Genomic DNA, 21,578 nt, shown 5'->3' with positions numbered 1-21,578 from the left:
TCATTTGATTTTCATTTTCCGCTGAAGCACAAAATTGCATTTCATGCTTTGAACTACTGGTTTACCTCCTAGTCTCTTATTTGCTTTTGGGGATGCTTTGAATTCAACTAGCAGCTGCTGAGCGGGAGAATACTTTTGCTTTAATAATGAATATTCTTTTCCTACAGCATTATCATGACAAACATAAAAGGGACGTCTCTTTGGAGATGTGTGGCTTGACTGATGTGTGGCTTGACTCCTGTTGTTGAAAGACAGCAGTCTGTTTTCACAGCCTTATGTGGGTTTACATTGGCTGGTGCACACAACTGGCCTCAGTCCACGGTCATGTTACTAAACGAAAGGTCTCCAATACTCTCCGGTACTGTCCAGTACCCTCCAGGATATAGGACCGTCAGTGGCAGAAGACAGACCTTGTCTCTCTTGTCAACTATTTAAAATCAATATATTATTGAACCTATTTTTCGCTTCATGTCTCTCTTTCTCTCTCTCTCTTTCCTCTCTCCTGTCTCTCTGCCCTCAGGACATCCTGAACCAGCTGGGCTCCCTGGATCCAGGAGACCTGGAGGAGGATGACCTCATGCTGGACGTGGACCTGCCTGACGATGGCTCCCTGCACACCGGTGAGACAGGCAGACAGACAGACAGACAGACAGGCAGACAGGCAGACAGACAGATAGGCAGACAGGCAGGCAGGCAGACAGATAGACAGACAGACAGGTAAACAGACGGAAAGACACAAACACGATGACAGACAAGCAGACAAATAGACTGTGTTACTGATATCCATGTAAACCGCAAGAGGGACAAGCACATGATATGCTAACTGATGAGACAGGCCGAGGCTGAGAGACACAACTAACTGCACCTTGCCAACATGGTATCTGTCCTCCACAATAGTCAGAAGTGATTTTCATTCAGACTGTGTCCATCTCTCCTCTCTCCCAGGTGCTATTAGGTATACTGGTCAACTCTAGATGCTACCGTAATCAATTTTGCTTCAAGACTGGAACTGCTAAATGGAATCACATTATCAGTGTAGTCACCTTTTGAACTTGTTTAATTGCGATAAGATGCACCCGTGTTGAATGGCTCATTCCTGTCAGGGTCCTAGACCTAATCACTCATGTTGTTTCTACCACACCCAGTGTTGATGAGAGCATTAGAGACACTGAGAGGACAGCGTGTCAGATGAGAGAAGGTGACGGTGGTGTTTTTGTGTGTCAGTGTGCATGTGAAACACTTGAAGGGGAAATTGTTCCTGGGTGATGTGGCTGTTCTGCTGGTTTGAGAACACTTGGCCCAGTGTGTGTCTCTAGGACGCTGTTGCCAAGGGACTGCCAACAAGGGTTCCTTTATGACGACGAAACACACAGAAAACAACTACTCTCACACACACTCTCTCACTCACACGCACACACACACACAGAGGCAGATGCATACTGCCTCCTACGTTTGACATTAGTCTGGTGTTTCAGTGTAAACAACCGTGGGCTTGTTCTGTCCTACGGTGGATCATAGTGTTGAGTGTGTGTGTGTGTCGTCTGTGTGGGTGGGTGCGTGTGTGTGTGTGTGTCACTGGAATGTTCCCTCATGAGGAATGTGAACCCCGGCCATAGTCCCGCCCTCCTCCTTTTTGGGAGGACGCCATATTTACAGCTCTCTATGTCATGGCCAGGGGTGAAAGGAGGAGAGGAGGAGAGGAGGAAAGGGAGAGAGAGTCGCTGACCCTGTGGTGCAGGCCTGAGAGGAAGCATAGCTCTTCTCTTCCCTCCCTCCTTCTCTCCCCTCCCTCCTTCTCTCCCCTCCCTCCTTCTCTCACCTCCCTCCTTCTCTCCCCTCCCTCCTTCTCTCACCTCCCTCCTTCTCTCCCCTCCCTCCTTCTCTTCCCTCCCTCCTTCCATGGACGCTCTGCCAGCCAATCAGGCCGAGGAAGGGAGGCCCGGAGAGAGCCAAGGCCCAACCTCAGGGTTTTTCTCCAGTCTGGTCCCGTGACAGCCCACTGTTCCCCCCCTGCCGGCCCCGGGCGGTGTCTCCCGGCCTGGGCTCAGACACAGCAGACAGCAGCCTCTTCCTCCGGCTCCTGGGGAGTTCCCACACCCACACAGGACCTGGGCAGAAGGACTTAACATTCAGCAGAAGCATCAACAGCAGATCAGCGGACCAGGCAGAGACTCTCTCCCCTCCTCTCTTGTCCTGCTCCATCTCTCCACTGTGGAGTCTTCTCCGGATTTGCTGTGTAGTTCCCGTTCTTGGTGAAGTGGGAGTTTGTGGAGTGGGCCGTGGAGGGTGGAATGTAGCGTGTTGCTTCTGCGGTATGTGGAGAGGAGCAGGGTGGTGGTAGAGGTATTTGTTTATCCCCTCGCTAAATGCCTCGGTCCCACTGTCTACACTTGTCCTGTTTTCCAGAAGCCTGGGCAGAACAGCTAACCATGTTGAGGTTGGTGGGAGTTGAGGGTTCCTTCAATAAATACCCAGGCTTTGGCTCTTTTGTAGAATAGTCATGGTACATTTCACAGCCGGGTAGAGGAGCAAGCTCAATGTGCTCGTCCCTAATGCTTCGTGAAATTGGAATCACTTGAATACGGTGCCACTGACTTCAGCGTGTGTGTGACAGAAGGGACTCGGTTTACAGGGGAAGTAAACAGCCCCTCTCTCTCTTTCTCGCTCTCTCGCTCTCTCTGTTTCTCTCTCACAACATAAACAAAACACACACACGCCCAGTGAGTGAACTGTGCCCTGCTCCCTCTCCCTGCAGACGCTGATGGGATGGCCCACTCGGAGCGTTCTGAGCGAGGTGGGAGACAGGGTCACTGGAGGAGACGGCAGCAGCGCTGGAACGGACCGGAATCCTTTCACCATGACGACAGGTAAGGCTGGCGAGCATGAGGAGGCGCTGCTGGAACACGAGAGGAGCGTGCATGCGGGCGCTCACTGAACGCTCTGACAACTGACGTGCCGGTAATTACCGCACCACGTTCAGGTCCTCCACATCAGTATTGTGAGCGACAGACTGTTGTACATTAGTCAGAGCACCATTGTTTTTAGCAAACAATGCAGAGGATGTACTGTTTGTACAAGCAATGTACTGTGACAACAACAGTATGCCATGTATTGTTTATGTGTAATCATCATTCCATTACTGTCACACACTGTATTGATAGAAGACACAAAGAGGTTGTGTCTGACATGGACCGGGGTGAACATGCTCTGACATGATGATGGTGAAAGCCTGATTCTATGATAAGACATGAACATGAAGCGTACTTTAATACTGACCGTCTATGGGAGTAGCGTCATGACATCATGCACTCCTTGGTGATGTCATCGACTTCCAGCCTCACCCAGCAACAAACTAGTTTATAACAGCACAGAAGTTAAGAGAGGTCAATAAGATATGGTAATAACAAATATTAATAATAAGTTTGTTGGTAGAGGTAAATAAATTGCAGTTTGATTAGTTTTGTCCACCATTTTTTGAGGGAACTTTATTGTGAAACTACTAAAGTGCACTTGTTTAGTACTTCAGAAAAGAGACCTTGGTCATTTGGTGTTGGATTGGGCGTTATACAGAATACCCTAAAAGCATTGATTCATCACAATACCAAGTAATGATTGGCCAATTATGTTTTTTTGTTGAGACACCTTTTGAAACCTTGTGGCGATCTAAAAAAGATTGGTCTGAATTGTACAGTAATTGGTCCATTACCCAATTAAGTCTGTTTATCTGAATGAATCTGCACAACTCCAGCTGCCAAGTCGACAAATGGAAGCAAGCGTTCTGAAAGCAATTAGCTGTGTGTTTGGTCTGTGCTGTGGAGGTGACATCCAGTCTTCACCGCACATCAAGCTCTCTAACTATTGTTAGATTACTACAGTGTTTCTCATTCTTTCACTCGATCTCTTTCCCCCCTCTCTGTATTTTACTTTCTCCCTCTCAAGTGAATATTCATCGGCATGACAACCATTTCAACTGCCAGAACATTTTTTATCAAAAGAAAACCATAATCAAATCAAAAACCTAACAATGTAATATCTCTATTTATGACTAATTGCTTGTTTCTGTTGCTCAGGGTTCCTGTGTTTCAGCAGTATGATGGACTGGCTTCCCAGGGGGCCTTGCGGCCGGGCCCTCGGGCCCTACCTCCCGTAGGGAGAGCAGACGGCCACCTGAGGGCGCTAGACCAGCTGTCTCTCCGACACATGGCTCAGGACTGCACTTCTGTCAAGAACCAGCTGCTCAAACTCAAGACTCTGTTGCAGGTTAGACACACGCGTTCGCGCGCACACGTGAGAACACACAACACGTAGACATGTTGGTGCACTCGGATATGCGTGAACACTCTCACACACACACACAGTCCTCAATCACTTACATGTTTTTCCATTCCAGGCTCAGTTGATCTTCTTAGTCACTAAGTGTGTAGAAATCACCTCGTGTCACTGAGGCCATTACTATGAAGTAGCACAGGCTTGATTTGAACACATGTGATGTCAGGGGTCGGCCTGTTTATCCAGCTGAAGGCTGCATGTGGCAGCCAGCTCCTATATTCAGCTCCAGCCTCACATTTATCAGATCCAGAGGACTGCAGGCTGAAGTGGCCTTCATCCAGTCCTCCTCTGATCTGGAGAGCTAAACCTGGAAAGGCTGTCATAGGGAACATCTCACCGCGACGCCATGTCCTCTTAGCTCGGGCTCTCATCCGGCTCACTCGCTTTCCCTCTCTCTCTCTCTCTCTCTCTCTCTCTCTCTCTCTCTCTCTCTCTCTCTCTCTCTCTCTCTCTCCCTCTCTCTCTCCCTCTCTCTCTTTTGTCCCCAGCTTCCTTCCACACACACACACACACACACACCCACCCTCGCACTCCCATCTCTCCCATGACACATTGTGACATTATCGGAGATATGTGAGTTCGTCTTCATCGATTTTTTTAAATGGAAAACCAGCAGCAGGGTTGAAGTGCTGAAGTGTGCCCTGTCTCCCAGGCTGAGAGGGAGGGCCAGTGGAGCCAGGGTCCTGGCTCCCTCACGTCAGGCAGGCTGCTGCAGGCCCCTCAGCACAGACCTGTCCAGACCCACACCCTCTCACCCAATCACTTAATAGAGCTGTCATCGTCAGTCGTGGGAGGGAGGGACAGGGAGGGAGGGATGGATGGAGGGAGGGAGGGAGAGGGGGGGGGAGAGGGAGAGGGAGAGGGGGGGAGAGGAAGAGGGGGGGGGGGAGGGAGGAGTGAGGGAGAGAATAAGAACGAGAGTAAAAGAACGGTACTAAGGAATAATATTAGAAGAATATGCACACCACACACACACCTATAAATGTCAGAGAGTAAGTTGGGATAAGGATTATTTTCTCTGTGACCATGTCTGCCTCATGTCTGGGCCCTCATGACCCCAATATCTCCCCAATGTGTCAGTTTGGCTGATATTGCCTCTGCCCACACACAAACACAAGCACGCACACACACACACACACACACACACGCACACACACACACACACACAGACACTGCCACAGCCCCAACCACTCCTAGACTCTCTGAAGACCTAGCACCAGTGTCTGGGACTATATTACACAGCAGCATTGACCTGAAAAAATGTCATTAGTTTGTTTGGTATCAAAGATAAACCCCTCAAAAGAGCAACCCTTTTCTAACAACAATATTAGTTAAACCAAACTGACAACTTCAAAAAAAAGGATGTTCACCTTTTTCTCCCCATAAAATGAGTCTTGAGGTGGGGTTGAGCCTCCGTGCCAGTGACCCGGAGCACTTGGCCCTCAGAGAGCTGCCCATGGCAGTCGGCCCCGTTAGCAGAAGCATCCTTAATTGTGTTTGTGTGCACTGTGGTGTTGTGCTTTGGGCATCAAGTGTAAAATGAGGCTTCCGATGAATGATCATTGATGTCCGTGTGCTGGTAGCATCAAGGCAGAGAGGGTTGGAGTGGGTAGAGGGGGTTTACAGACGCAGCACAGGGCTCCAGGACTGGCACACAGCAGGGGGGGGGGAACACAGAGGATCGACATCAGAAGGGTGGATGTTGTCACAGGGACAGACGTTCGCCTCTCTCCAACTGTGAACCCTCCGCTTTTAACATGACACCATTTTCGGGTTTTTTTTTTTTCTCGTGGGCGCACGTGTTTCTCTGTAGTGGCTCCTGTCAGACAGGCAGGACCGTTTGCAAGAAAGAACTCCCCCCCCCCCCCCCCCCCCCCCCCGCTCAGTTCTCTTTCATCCAAGTCCCCAATCAAAATACTGTTTCTCTCTTCTCTACAATCCCTCCTGGCGACTTGTCTACTGTGCACTCAGCCCTCTGGTCTGTTTGTGCTCGTGTCCTACACCAGTGATGGACTCTACATACAGTGTAGGGTTTGGGGAATGTGTGAATTGTGCATGCCTGGAGAAGGCAGAGTTGAACCTTGTGACGGTGTGTTGACAGCTGGAGGATGGAGCCGTGTGGCCTGATGTTGAAGAGGACACACAAGACAACACCACCACCCTGCAGGTCTGCCCCCCCCCCCAAAAAGGTGCATTTCACCCAAACTGTCGAATGGAATATCAACTCACCTTTATCTCTTTATCTGTGCGTGTGTGTTTCAGCTGGAGGAGCTGATGAAGGAGGTGATGGTTCTCAGGGAAGAACTCAGAATGAAAGACAAGACCATCGCTCAGCTCACACGTCAACAGCAGCAGCAACAGGAAGTGAGCGGACAGCAACAGGAAGTGAGTGGACACTAGGGAACCACAGGCCTTCTTTGTATGCACAACTGTCAAGACACCTACACGTGTTTCCACTCACGACCTCAATCCTGTTGGCTTTTAGCAGCGTGTGTCTGTGTTCGAGGGCTCATTAGAGGTTTGGGTCCGGCGCTCTTGTTAGCAAACAACAGCATCCCGCACTGACTTTATTCAAATTCCCACACGTAGTGAAATACCAAATGTCAAAGCCTGTGTTGCTCGCCTACGTTTTCTCGGACCGTCTTTGTTCCAATTACTCTTGCTGCTCTAGAAGGCTTCTCTCTGCTCACAGCAATATCGCCTACTCCCACCCAAACGGTGTCAGAATATTTGCAGTTGTCTGTTTGAACTTTAAGAGCCGAGATATTGAAAGAAAAATAGAAGCGTAGAGAGGAAGAGAGTGAGATCATTTATAAAGAAGGGAGGGAGAGAGGGATAGAAAGGAAAGAGAGAAAGGAAGAAGTGAAGCAGCTTGGGTGAGAGAGGGGAGAACTCAGAGACGTGAAGCATCACGGAGGCAGGACAAGAGTTATTGATGGAACAGGTGATAATATATTCATGGGAGACAGAGAGAAAGAGAGAGAGAGAGAGAGAGAGAGAGAGAGAGCGAGAGAGAGAGAGATGAAGCGAGAAAGAAATAGATTCAGTCAGACAGGAATAATGTGAGAAAGAACCATAAAAAGCAGAGTGTGTGTGTGGGGGGGAACTGGCACCGTGCAGTTGCCTTTCATGTCATGTCATTTCTTTATTAAAGCTGAATAGATACATAGTCATATAAGGTCATTTCATTTAAACCCCAGCTGCCTCTATTGATTATTGGCATAATATGACATAACGTTGTATGAAAATCTCTCAAGCAATGCTGCTCTTTCCAGGAGCATCAGTTATGTAGTGAGTATCAGTCAGTCATTGAGCTGAGTCCCACAGTCATGTGACCAGCTGCTACCACAGCTCAGCCAATCAGGGAAGCTGTCTGAGTCCATTATTGATATTATATATCTCTCTCTCTCTCTCTTTCTGTCTCTCTCTCTCTCTCTCTCTCTCTCTCTCTCTCTCTCTCTCTCTCTCTCTCTCTCTCTCTCTCTTTCTGTGTCTCTCTCTCTCTCTCTCTCTCTCTCTCTCTCTCTGTAGAGGGGACGGTGTGTCTGCCACCAGAGGGCTCCCTCGCTGCGGGGGGGGCGACAGGCGGACGCACTATGACAAGGCCACCCAGACACCATGGAGAGGTGGACAGGGCCATGGCGTGAGTACTGTGCGCACACACACACACACTCTCACACACTCTCACTCACACACACACTAACATTCCACACACGGGGGGGTGGGGGGGGGGACTTGACACTGTATTCAGGCATGCTACATTGAGTTTCTTCTATTGTGTGTTGCAGTCCTGATTTAGGAGGCGGAGGGTATAACGAGGGGGACATTTTCCCAGCTGGGTTCAGTAGTTAAGTGTAAGGTTAGCAGAGTACTGGGTTTCTTCTGACTCCTTCTTCTGACTCCTACAACTAGGGAGAAGTCAGAGCACAGGGCCTGCGAACATCAAACACCGGAATGGGTGCTTTTCACTCTCTGAAAGCCTTGATGTGCTCCTTCACTAGGATTCTTTCTCCCTCCCCTCCCTCCCTTCTCTGCCTTCTCCGTACCTCCGTTACTGCTCCCATTTATGCTCTCGAAACCCTTTCTTCTTTACCTTCTTTCTCTCCTTCCGTTTCTCCTTGGCCTCCGCCCCTCTCTTCTGGAAGGTTCCCTGTGATGGCAGGCGAAGCGCTGGCCCCTGTCTCGGAGCGCTAGCCTCTGTCATGTTAAACCCCTCTCTCCTTTCTGCTAGGACATCTGGATGGGTTCTCCAGGTAGCTTCATAAAGACCTTCCTCAGTGCCCTGTAGCCTGGGAGTTGAACCCCTTTGAAGTCTCTGATGTAGTGGGAGTGGAGATTCTCCACAGGCGACACTTTGAAACTTGCTTATTACTGTGTCACTCTAAAGCTTGACTGTGAAGGGAGCCTGTGTTAGCTTCTAGATACTGTATCACGAGGGATGTGCTGGGAAGGCTATTCCTAGTTAGGTGTGTCTGCTCTGTGTGTGCATGTGTTTGTCGGGGAGGATTGTGGGTAAAAGTAAGAAGCGACTGAACAAATGGATTGCCCCGCGTGGCAGATGAACGAATACTTGACAGAATAACAATGGCACTGTATGCAGAAACCCCAGTGTTCATCACTCCCAGACAAAAGGACAGCTGCAGCTGCACCCCCTCTCTGTACGGCTCATCAGAAGCGTCTCTCTGCCCACTCCTGTAGTCCCCCTCTACTCTTCCTCTTCCTTTCTTTCATCCTTTTTTGTCGTTTATTCAGGTATCATTTGGCCCTGCTCCTGTCCTTCTGTCCCCACTCTTAGCAGAAGGTTGATATGTATAGAAAAAGAGCAAGAAAGAGAGAGGGGGGGGAGGGAGAGGTCAGAGAGAGGTCAGAGAGAGGTCAGAGAGAGGTCAGAGAGGGGTCAGAGAGAGGTCAGAGGGGTAGAGAAAGAGGTCAGAGGGGGAGAGAGCGAGGCTGGAGTGAGAGACTGAGGAAGTGAAAGGGCTTGTGTCTAGCATTAAGTGCCGGCACGATAAGTGGTTTTCTCTCCGAGGTCCTGACATTAGTTCCCCATCTCCACCTCCCTCTCTTCACGTTCTCTCTCTACTCTCTCTCTCTCTCTCTCTCTCTCTCTCTATTGTCTCTCTCTCATTCTTTCTCCCCTTGATCTCTATCTTTCATCCCTCTCCGTCCCCCGCCCCTCGCTCCCCGGTCTCCTCACTCCCCTGCCCACCCGCTCCCCCGCCCCTCACGGCTCCGCTTTCCACCTCAACTTTATCGTCTTGGACAGGTGAGAATTTAATTGCCAAATCCACCAGGGTAGAACTGCAGGGCCCGACCTGGTTTGTAGGCTTGGCATTATCACCGGTCCGGTACTAAGCCCTTCATGTAGAGGGGTGATTAGGGTGGATGAGGGGATAGCTACATGACAGGGATAGCATTTAGCTATCACATCGGCGGAACATTCCAGGCTTTGATCTCTCCTAATGAGCAGGCTTGGGAGATGATGCCCAGTCTGACTAAGTGAAGTGGAGTCAGATGGCTGAGCGGTGAGGGAGTCGGGCTAGTAATCAGAAGGTTGCTGGATCGATTCCCTGCCCCTCCAATATGACGTTGTGTCCTTGGGCAAGGCACTTCACCCTACTTGCCTCGGGGGGAATGTCCCTGTACTTACTGTAAGTCGCTCTGGATAAGAGCGTCTGCTAAATGACTAAATGTAAATGTAATGTAATGAAGTCTAGCTTCACTGTTTGGGGCCAACAGAAAAGGTTGCAGAATGCACCTCTTGTACCACATGTTGGTTGTCTCTGTCCTTAGAATAGCAAAAATCCTTGCTGATTTTTATTGTTGGGAAGGCTATTGGAAAATACGATAGCTAAATCAAGAATACTGTCGGCAGTTTTGTAAGTGACTTGAAGAAAGATAGGTTTACCACATTCAAACTCAGACAGACATTCCCCCCCACCATTTCATCTCCCTCTCTGTGTTATTAGAGAGAGAGGGAGAGAGAGACATCAATAATCCTCACACAAACACCACTTGCTTTATTGCTACATCTTGACTTGAGTTTTTTACCCGGTGACACTGAGGAGGTAGGAGACAGGAAGCTATCCTGAGACACAGACAGCCCAATGAAAGTGCCAGTCAGAGGCGACGGCAGCTCGCCTCTCCGGCTCGTTTCCCGTTCCAGCTCTTCCTCTCTGCAAATGAAGACCCAACGTGGGGCTCCAGCGAGCGTGTCTCCCCTCTAATTGTGTTGTATGGAAACCCAGGGTTAAGGCCCCATCAGGAAACTCGTTCCTTCCCCCTAGACTCCTCGCGTTAGGGGGTCTCTGAGAGCAGACGCCACCACGCGGCTGCCCACCCCCCCCCCCCCCTGCTTTCCGTGCCTCCACCCCCTCCACCCCCCACCTAGTCCTCAAACCCTCACCAGATGGGATTTGGCCTGAATGAGAGCTGGCTGAAGGCTAAACACTCCGGAAAAGAAGATTACCTGTTGGCGGTCCTGTCTGCTCGACGTGATGGTCGTTCTCCTACTCCCCGGCTGCTCCAGGGGGGGCTCCAGGGGGGGCTCCAGGGCGGGAGGGGAGGGGGGGGATTGGCTTAGGACGGGGCTGGCTTTCATGCTCTACATCCACCTTTGTGGTGACACACTCACACACACACACACACACACTGACTGATGCGCTGGAGGTGGAAAGGAAAAGGAGGGGGTGGAGAGTTGTAGTGATTTTAGAGAAAAGAGATAGAGAAATAGTTTCTCCTCGGAATACAGAATGAAATGGAAAGACAAACAGGCAGAGAGTATTATGAAGGAGAAGGGCGTATGAATGATCTCCTCCCTCTCTTCCTTCTTTTCTGCTAACAAGCTGGCCTCATCCTGGTCCTAGATGGTCATGGAGACGATCGTTTAGTCTTCTTCAGCGTGCATGGCTAACCTAAGGCTGCGTGTTTCTGTGCATGTGTGTTGGACGTCACCTTTCTGTAGACTCACTGTAGTGCTGTGCTCTACACATGTAGGAGGGCTGTGTGTGTGTGTGTGTGTGTGTGTCTGTATACCTGCAGGGTATAAAGGTTTGTGTGTTAAAAGGACTCTATCCTGTAGGTGTGTCTTAGTTTCTGTGTATGCATGTGTATGTTGGTGTGGCATGTGTGTGTGTGTTTCTGTGCATCATGCCTCTGGCCTCTGTGTTTCCTCTGTGCAGGGTGTGCAGGGTGTGCTGCCTGCCCCTCTCCTCTCCTCCTGGCAGAGCCCCCTCCCGGGGGTGCCCCGAGCCAGCACGCCCCAGCGGGGCAGACAGAGTGAGTCACTAACCCCTCTCCCCCCCCCTTCTCCTGTCTGACCTCCCCCACCTCCTCCTCTTTGACCCTCGTGTCTGTGTGGTCACTCACCAAATGGGATCTTCTCTTCCAATAAATGAGAGGGAGGTGTGTGTGTGTGTGAGAGACATATGGAGAGTCTGTGTGTGTGTGTTTGGTGAGGGTGGTGGTTGGGTGGGATGGTAGCATCGTGGGTGAAAGCTCTGAGTGGAGACCCATTCTACCACCCTGACGTTAGAACATGGCCATAGTCTTCTAAGGAGCCGTCGGAACCGGAACACTTTAGCAAACCAGCAGGGTGTTGTCAGGACAGGTTTTCTGCCTGTCACCCAAAAAACCTACAATGGAGTTGTGAATAGATGACTTGCTGCTCATGAGTTAACAGCTAGGGAGGGGAGGAAGACAGAGGGATAAACGACAGAACTAAAGGAAATGGGAAAAGGAAGGAAGAAGAGAGGAGAAGAAAGAGAGAGGGCGATAGAGGACGTGACTGATCCCACGCTGTGTTTCTTTTGATCTTTCTCTCTCCGGGGCTCGGGCGTGTTCTTTAGGGAGGGGGGAGGGGGGAGGGGGGAGGCGTCTCCAAGGCGACCAGTCTTCTTCTGGCGTGTTTGGAGACGATTCCGTCTGAAACCATCAGGCCGGGCTCAGGCCACATGGGCTCAACAGAAGGAGAGCGTGTGGATATTCTAAACATGTTTCTGTGTTTGGCTACAGGAGGGAGGAGGAGGGGAGGAGGGAGGGAGGAGGGATGGGGGGAGGGGAGGAGGGGGGGAGGAGGGAGGGAGGGAGGGAGGGAGGGAGGGAGGAGGGATGGGAGGAGGGGATGGGAGGAGGGGGGGAGGAGGGGATGGGAGGAGGGGAGGAGGGAGGAGGGGAGGAGGGAGGAGGGGAGGCCAGGTGGGTAGATTGATATTCATCTTTCTCCAAAGTATGAAAATAGGGAGGGACTAAGACATATTTAAATGAGAGAAGGGTGTTCACGTCCAGGACCTGTTTTAAAGAATGTCTTGTCATGATTAAGAAAAGGATGTTATTTAGAGAAGAGAGCAGGAAGAGGAGTGATTACCATTCAGGCTAATGATGTTGTGGTCTCCCTGCTGTCTGTGCTTGCTGTAAACAAACCAGTTGGGGAGTCTTGCATGGAATGGATTCTACAACTGAAAGTGGTCCTCACCAGAATGTACATTTGACGTGTGTGTGTGTGTGGTGTGTGTGTGTGTGTGAACATGCGTGGATGGGAATGCGGTGATACTGTGCTGACTTCCCCTGGAGCTAGCGTGTTGATGCATGGGTTGTCGTAATACAGGTTGAATCCTCTCCGGTAGCTGTGTCATATTGTCTGCAGTCAGTATCAGTGCGTGTGCGTGTGCGTGTGCGCGTGTGCATGTGCGTGTGTGTGTGTGTATCAGCAGCTCTTCACCTCCCCCTGGGCTCCCTTCTCCTCTCTTCCTCTTGACTTCCCTCCCTGTGACCTCCCTCTGTCTGTTCCATCTCCCTGTGGGATCTGTCTCTCTTCCTCTTTGTTTTCATCTCTGTGTGTGTCTCTCTCTCTCTGTGTTTCTCTCTATATTTGTCTCTCTCTTTCTCCCTCTCTTTCTCCCTCTCCCTCCCTCTTGTTCTCTCTCTCTCTCTCTCTCTCTCTCTCTCTGGCTCTCTCTCTCTCTGGCTCTCTGTCTGGTTCTCACACAGGGTTGGTAAGGAGAAAGATTGTTCCCAGAGAATTTTGTCAGCTTTACTTTACATTGGTCTGTGTATGTCTACCATCTTCAGGAATATAGCCTAGTAACACTCCTAAATGAATGCCTTGTACTCTCTTTCCCTTTCTCTCTCTCTGGCTCTCTCTGGCCCTCCCTCCCCCTCTCTCTCTTTCTCTCTCTCTCTCTCTCTCTCTCTCTCTCTTTCCCTCCATATCTCTCTCGCTCTCTCTCTCTGTCTGACTGCATTGCCATGTGTTCTCTCCTCTTTCCCGCTAACCCATAACGCCCCCCTGCCAAGGAGTGGAGCACCTAGTTCATTATGTTCAAGACACAGCGTGGTACAGTAACGGTTTTCAGCCTCTCTCTCTCCTGCCAGCCTGTTTTGCATGCCAGGCGGGAGCAGGGTGGCCCACAGACGCATGCCCCTCAGACGCATGCCCGTGTCCCTGGGGGATATGCAGCTGCATGTGCTGGTTTGCTGTGATGTTTTCCTCTCCTCTGTCTGGTTTTGGATCTCAAACATGGCATCGCTCAGGCACAGACATTCTGATTTTGCTCGTGTCCGGTGTTAGTTTCTGTCTGGGATTTATTTTTCCCTCCTTCACTTTTAAGTTTGAGTCGGAAGCACCATCACATATTTTGGTTTTGATGTTATCTCCCTCCCTGGTCCTGGTTTATTATTTACTCCATCTGCCCACCTTCAGACTGCAGGGTGGATTGGAGGGTGTCGCGCATGCATCAAGAAATACCCTCACCACCATCGCCTTCTCTGTCTCTCAACAGGTGGTAGCTAACTGTGCTTCACCACTTTTCATATTCTAGGCAGATTCATGTTGTGTATTGTCATTTGCTTAACTACATGCTCTTATGGTTTCTTCCCTTTAGCACTTATTTTTGGTTGTTCACAATGTGTTCTTCTGTTTTTGGCCACCTGCAATGCTTTGGGGCTATCTTGTTGTTATTATCAGTGACCTATGCACTTTGTAAAGCTCTCTCTTGGAAGTCGCTTTGGATAAAAGCGTCTGCTAAATGAATACATGTAAATGTAAATGTAGGCTAGTATCATAGGCTAGCACTCAAATAGACACAGTTAATCATGGTATCTTGATGGAGGACTGGTTGACGCTAATTAGGTCTGATAATTGGCATCAGTTGATAATCTGTGAGGAAGCAGGCCTACGCAGAGTGACAAGGACAGTGTCCTCACTACGTCGCAGTGATCCAGTCTGAGAGACGTGTGTTTCGGCGGCTGACGGGGTGTGGTGTTGGAGGGGTCCAGCAGGGGGAGCTGTAGGTCTGGATGTTCTCCTGCTCCCTCCCCCCCCTCCTCTTCTCCAGGCAGCCGACTGTCTTAGATCTATGGTCAGGCCTAGCCTGCTTGGGGGTGCCTAGTGGGGGCCAAACAGAAGTCTGACAACCCCATTAGTCTCTGGCCAGGACCTGGAGGGTCACAAGCAAGCCAAGGTGTAGACCAGGGGTGTCAAACTCATTTCGCATCGTGGGCCACATACGGCCTAGGGAGATGTCAAGTGGGCCGGACCATTAAAATTATACCATACTCTGCTATAAATAACCAAAATATCATGTCTTTCTTCTGTGTTATCTAGTTTAATTGATATAAAGACCATATCGTATAAAGTCCGTCCAACCGCTTTAACAAGTAATGATCTCTTCGGTGGTGTAGTTGGTTAAAGCGTTGTACGGTTACATATTGTTAATACGAATCTGGGATCCCAAGTTCGCGCCCCAGTCCAGTGAATCTCGTACGATATTCTTTAACTTTTACTGTGAGAAAATGACATAATTCTAAAGGCCTACGGATGTATCACAACATTTTAATGTGTGAGCACTAATATCAGATCAAAATGAACACATGTAGCCTTAATTAAATATTGAATAACGTAGGGTAGTCTACCGTCGGAGACAACCACTACGCCTCATTCAGCCAGTTTAAACGGCTGCTAGATGACGCTGTTCATTTTCAAAGCGCCGATAGTTCGGCTCTTTGGGCCGGCACAATCCGGAAGAAACCACCAAAGCTTCACAAGGCATCGTTCGCCCATCCCTAGTAGAGACCAAGGTATTAATTGATACCGTCTGCTGTTTTCAGTCTGTCTCAGTGATGCGGCTTGTCTTCTACTCTGATGGAAAGAGTGCGCCCCTTAGCGGAAAATCCATGAATTACAGCGATTTAAAAATATTAATTCCATGTCTTTTATGCATTTTTTCCACTTTCAAATTATCCTGCGGGCCTGATCGAACCTCCTTGGGGGCCGGTTCCGGCCCGCGGGCCGTATGTTTGACACCCCTGGTGTAGACAGTTAACAGGGGTTCCCCCGTGATAACTGGCCTCATCTGCAAGCACTGGCTGCATGCGAAAATAGGCTCTTGTGACATAACTCATCTGAGCTATTGATTGTACAAGATTCTTTATGGACCATGTCGTTAATCTAAAGGAATACTCACTGTAGCCAGAATTATGTCACATGGGAAGGTCATTTGCAGACCGGGGCATGTTCGGAGTGGGTTAGGTCTGTGAGCGGGACGCAGAATACAAAGCCCTGGTGCTGGTTTTCTCAGAGAGAGAGATGTATCAGTTCAGATGTGCTCTTTCTACTGCTGCAGGACCACCTCCTGCGGCCAACTACACCTGTAATGAAGCCTCAGAGCCCTGCAGAGCTGGTATCCAGCTGCTCTCTCCAAGCCCCCTGCCTGGAGCTCAAGGCTGGGTCTGCCCCTGGCTTTCTGTCCCTCCGTCCTGGGGTGGAAGCCCTGCAAAACATGCACAGAGATTACACTGACGTCCAAACCCCCCCCAAAAAAACATTCTTACCAGTCAGAAGCAGAGATTCTTGGAAAAGCGTGCCTTTCGCGACGCTCTCACTGTCATCATCTTTAAAGAAGCTGCACTGTGTGCTTGCTGATATACACAATAAGTCTACCAAAATAGATTATCTCAGTCTCTTTCCAGTAGTCACCCAGTTTCTATAGTTTCAGCATGGACAGAAGCCAAGAGGAAGTCTATTTTCAAAGAAGCATCTAAAACACGCTCTCCACACTGCAGCTTGACAGTTCCATCTCCAGATTCTTTGATCCGAGGTCTTTTTGAAGAAGCCTAGTTGTATTGAAAGATTTAAGCTCATCACATTAGTCTGAATGATAGCTTCTTTAATGATTTTTTTTTTTTGTGGTTCACAGCCTCCGGTTCTACAGCCTTCCAGCCCATGCCCCAGAGAGCGGCTCCTTCAGGGAAGATTAGCAAGAGCAGCCCCCACAGAGGTCCTCAGTGACCCCCAGCCTAGCCCCAGCATCGAGAGGGGGACCCAGACACACACTGCCTCCCCGGGAGGCCCTCTCCCCCCAGACCCAGATGAGCTGAGCCTTCTACTAAGCACCCAGCTACACCTCCATGTCCAGGCAGGGTCTGGGACATCTCAGGGGGGCTCCCAGGGCAGCAGCAGCCCAGCTCAGGGAGCTATCTCCGGGCTTGAGAGGGAGAGGAAGGCCCCTGCTGGTTCAGTGGCTAGTTGCCCTCGCGTCCTCCAGCCTCCTCGTCTATACAGGCGCGTGTGTGTCCCCGCCCTGCTCCGGGGGGGCTCTGCCCTCACGACAGGCCCGGCGGGGCAACGGGCCAGCCACATGACCCAACACCTGCCCCCTCCCTCCAGGGGCCTGCCCTGCTTCAACTCTGGCCCTCAGGGTCTGGGTGTAGTCCGTCATCCTAAGCACCGCACGATCCCCAGGAGGGGACCCAACCCCGGGATGGAAGAGCCAGACTTGACCCCCCCCCAGCCGGGGTCCCGCCCCCCCCCCCAACCCTCTCACTTCTTCCCAAGCCAAAGATCCACAGCCCAGCTCAGCTCGTCCCAGCGGATGACTCGTCTATGACAGTGCCGTCTGTCTCCATGGTACACACACCCCTAACAGGCTGAACTTATGTGAGCGTCTTCATGTGTGTTTGCATCGACACGGTTTCTGAATCCTGCTCAAGTCATCGCAATACACACACTTTTACAGGTTATGAATGAACTGCATTACTGACCCCCTCCAGACAGAACAAAACACTTGTTTTTCAATATCCAGATTGTCAATATGCCGTTATTCAATATGCACAACATCCTAAAAAGAAGCCTATGTATTTCTGTTTCTGTCTTATAGTAACTATTAGATACATACCCCATGTTCCTATGAAGGAGCAACCAGTGGTCTCACTGCAGTCATTGTACATGACCTCAGCAATATGACATTGATCCTCAGTGGAAGGAGCAGGAATAGAGAATCTGAATAGAGAGCGGCTGTCTCTCTCTCTCTCTCTCTGTATCTCTGTCTCTCTCTGTCTCTCTCTCTTTCTGAAACACACCAACACATGTACATTTACACACGCTCTGAAAAGACATTGTTCCATGAAAAGAACATAACAGTCGCAGTCTCCCTCGGATCCATGACCTTTTCAGACAGCCGAGTGGACTCTGGGTCTGCCTGGCGTTCAGTGTAGTTTGGGATAAATGGAGGTCACACGCATTGAGACAACTCTGTCCAATGGTGTGTTCATATAGTCTAGGCTAGATGCGGTGTTACTATATAATAGATCCTCCGTCCCCTCTTTTCTCCTCTTATCTCCAGGGATATGGTTCAGCGTCATTTCAGCTGGGCTGCGGACACACAGTATGTCATGTTGTTTGATGTGGCTACTGTGGCTTATATATCATGCCGAGATTTCAATAAAAGAGTCTGAATTGGCTGCTGTTAGGGTTTGAGGTGATGAGATCTCTTTCTACGTGCATCTTTTTCTAAGTGTGTGAGATGGACAGTGTTAGAGTATCCCATGGCGATATTTGCCATGCCAACCAGACCAATCAGGGGGCTCTGTTGCATAGTCATGGCGAGCAGAAGAATCCATTACTTCTAAAGGGAGCAAGAGAGACAGAGAGAGAAGGATGGAGATTGAGGGATGGAGAGAGAAAGAAAAGGGGTGCTGAGAGGGAGGGAGAGAGAGAGTGGGAGAGAGACTGTGCTGAGAGACGGTGCTGAGAGACGGAGAGAGAAATCGAGAGAAGTAAAGATAAACTCTGTGAGTGTGTGCTATGGTCCAGAGAATTGCCCAAACCCCTCAGCTGTGTCACTCACCACTGCTTAGCAATGCCAAACAGGAAATCAATGTTGCCCGCTCTGTGAGTCTCCAGACACAACGTGCTGCCAATGTTTCTGTTTGTGTGTGTGTGTGTGTGGGTGTGTGTGTGCGTGCGTGCCGGTGTGTCCACTGGCAAGAGAGAACCCATGCCAAGAAGTGAGGGCAATGCCATCCATATTCATACTGCTGTTCTCAATGCAATCATGCAATCAGAACCGTATCTCGATCATTCCAGAGGGCAGACGCCTACACAACGAAGGCCCCACAAAGGTGACCAACAAACAAACTACAAAACCGGAATCCACGTACCCACGTCCGTTTCATCCACGTTAAATAACAGAGAAACAAATAGCCAAGCTTGTAAGTATCGCGTCTTGTTAGGCTGAACGGGTGGTTGAGACCAGCGACAGGACTGGTGTTGGTCACATGTGGTTTGCACTTCCAAACACGTCATCACAATCCAGGAGGGAAGTGGGCAAAGAACACGAGAGAGTAGCAAACATCCCCCTTTCTGTTCTGGTGGTCAGACCACAGCCTAGTGTACATCACAGGGGTGGGGGATTGGCTACAAACAGAAACATCTTACATTATTTATTCAAAAGGGATGATATTAGCCACAAAAGGTATGTATTTTTCCTAACTGCTTAATCATCCTATTCTCAATTTTAAAACAAGGATCGAGGGTTTTTTGGGTGTCTATGACATCACTAAGACAGGCCTGATTGTAATGTGGACTCGCATGCATCTCTTCTTCAAGTCAAATCAGCTCCTCCTATCAACTGTCATCATTGTCCTATTGTATACCGTGCAATATTCTAAAATACCTTTAACAGATGTCAATATTAAAGCATCACTGTACTCTTAGGCTAATATGCAAGATGAAAATGTACTTTTCATTAAAAAAAATACTAAGCTAATCGGAAATGCACTTTAAATTTTGTAGGCTGATGGAACACTGACCTGTAGTTAGGTTTTGCTGTACAATATTTATCTTGTCTCATCTCTTGTGTGTTTTTTTTCTTTGTATCTGTTTGTGTGTAATGCTACGTTATAGTCTTCCAGACAGTAGTTGGAACAGTCTCGACAGCTGTCTCAAAACTGCTAACTCTAATTTTGATGACGTACCTCAGGTCAAGGCAACAAGAGTATAATTACTTCAGGTTTATACACACTAGCAGGTGCATTCACTTCCTGTATGTTGGCCATGTTTTCTACAGCCCTGAAGTGGATTTGACATGGATGTTTAAGTTAGCATTGGATTCAAACCTTGTGTGTCAGATATGTGGACTACCTTGCCAACCAATGACATGCAGTGACAGAGTTTGTAAAATGGGGGACAACAGAACTGTCGAAACGTGTGTCACACATCAGTTTGCCTTCTCATCAATGGAATAAATAAAGGTTTTGATGGAAACCAAAAAATGTTGTCACGATTATTAATACTGCTCTACTGTGACATGCTGATGGTTCCCTTACAACATATATGCTCCATGGACATACTCGCCGATAGAAAATAAATCTTGATCCATTTGGGGTTTGAACCTCCTGGAACTGTGTCGTGTCCGGGGGGAAGGAAGGATGAGGGCAAGGCCTGGTGCTGGGAATCAAGAGGTTTAGAAAACACCTTGGGGCATCATAGATTTAGTGACTCTCCAGCTCGAGTTAGTTAGCTTTGAAGCTTAGGCAGGGTTAAGGTCCTTCAAAGGAGTCTCCGAAGAAGTCAGTTACCAGCGTTGTGATAGGGGGCGAGAGTGGGACCTTTGCCTTTTGAAGATGGAGTAGGTTTGATGATTCAATGGGCTGAGAGGTGTTGCTCCCAATTTACCAACAGTCCTTATTGCCTATAGCTCTATTGACGTGCTGTGGTTAGGGTACAGAGAGTCCAAGGACAAGGATGGTTTTTAAGGTGGTATGTTTTGAATTGAATCACTGAGGAGTGCATGAAAGAAGGAAAAAAAACTGCCATCCTAACTGAATGTTTGTATGTTTTTCCTCATGATTGTTTTTAAGCATTACAATTATTTTGACAGTAGACTAAGCATTAAATGGGAAATGTATGTTTTAATTATAAGTGTTCACTATAGACTTTAGTTTATTTCGTTAAATCCAGCCACAAATCTTAAACTAAATACAGCCACAAATCCATCATTACATTGCAGCCAATAATGTCAGCATCAATCAGTAGCTCTACAGCTGGCCTTGACTGTCTACAAAAATGTATCTTGGGCACATGCGCGGTCCCAGCTAATCGTAATACATTATCACACATAGTAAACAGTTTATCAATCAATTGTGTGCTTATGTTAATGAATTATTTATGGATGTTTCCAAGGATATTTTTTTAATAGCCTTCACTTTTCTTTATCTCCGTGAATCTGTGGACTTTTCTATATAACAACTTTTACCCAATTTCTTTCATCTCTTTTCCATGAACAAACAAGCGATCAGTGAAAAGCCTTTAAATATTGAAGCTGTGACAAGGCTAGCAAAGGCGCACAGAGGTGCTGTTTGTGTTTCACTTGTCTGTGGTGTCCGAGATGTTTTTCTTCCTCCTCCATGCAGTGCTTCCATACTCCTTTAAGAGGAAACTCCAGCTCCACTCTTTCCCTCCTGGCAAACCTTCAAATATTCAAAAACGCTGCAGGCTAGATTACTTGCTGTTTGACTGGGGAGGATGAAAACACTACAGCCCAGAAGGAGCTGCAGGATACAGGCCAACATGGCCTTAATCACATCCCTAGACGACGGACCTCTTTCTCACTGCCTTCCTTTGGATTCCTCATGGTTGCTTCATTCAGTCGAAACTGTTTACGTTCCTGAAATATTTTTATTAATTAGGTTCATTTGATCCTTCGGTAACCCGGACCCTTTTATTTTATTTAAAACGCATGGAACGCACTCGTCCCATAATAGATGAAGGCCTGTTAGGTAGGCTCATTGTGTAAAGATAACTGAGCTACAAATCATAAAAAAATAAATTTGAACCGTCTCTAAAAGCATCAGAAAATCAAAGCAAACTCCCAATCATTGCCTGTGGTGTTTTTCTGAGAATAGACCCATGGCTCCCAATTCCAGTCAGCTATAACCCCTCTAATCAGGACGGTTCAGCTGGGTTTTGTAGA

At 48.8% G+C, this 21,578-nt stretch overlaps 1 protein-coding gene across 1 annotated transcript in view; it reads left to right on the top strand.

The window, feature by feature from the left end:
- The window catches only part of LOC124473784 (serine-rich coiled-coil domain-containing protein 2-like), a 36,999-nt gene extending 17,132 nt beyond the window's left edge, over positions 1 to 19,867 (top strand). Inside the window, 11 exon segments of the mRNA XM_047029460.1 lie at positions 521 to 620; positions 1,908 to 2,312; positions 2,756 to 2,867; positions 4,071 to 4,260; positions 6,431 to 6,496; positions 6,592 to 6,714; positions 7,861 to 7,905; positions 7,907 to 7,955; positions 11,511 to 11,607; positions 13,624 to 13,663; positions 16,524 to 19,867. Coding sequence (XP_046885416.1) covers positions 521 to 620; positions 1,908 to 2,312; positions 2,756 to 2,867; positions 4,071 to 4,260; positions 6,431 to 6,496; positions 6,592 to 6,714; positions 7,861 to 7,905; positions 7,907 to 7,955; positions 11,511 to 11,607; positions 13,624 to 13,663; positions 16,524 to 17,213 — 1,917 coding nt within the window. The 3' untranslated portion in view covers positions 17,214 to 19,867.
- Positions 19,868 to 21,578: the final 1,711 nt, after the last annotated feature.

The sequence above is a fragment of the Hypomesus transpacificus genome, chromosome 11 (genome assembly GCF_021917145.1).
Source record: "Hypomesus transpacificus isolate Combined female chromosome 11, fHypTra1, whole genome shotgun sequence".
Lineage (NCBI taxonomy): Eukaryota > Metazoa > Chordata > Actinopteri > Osmeriformes > Osmeridae > Hypomesus > Hypomesus transpacificus.
This window is presented reverse-complemented; position numbering and strand designations above follow the sequence as displayed.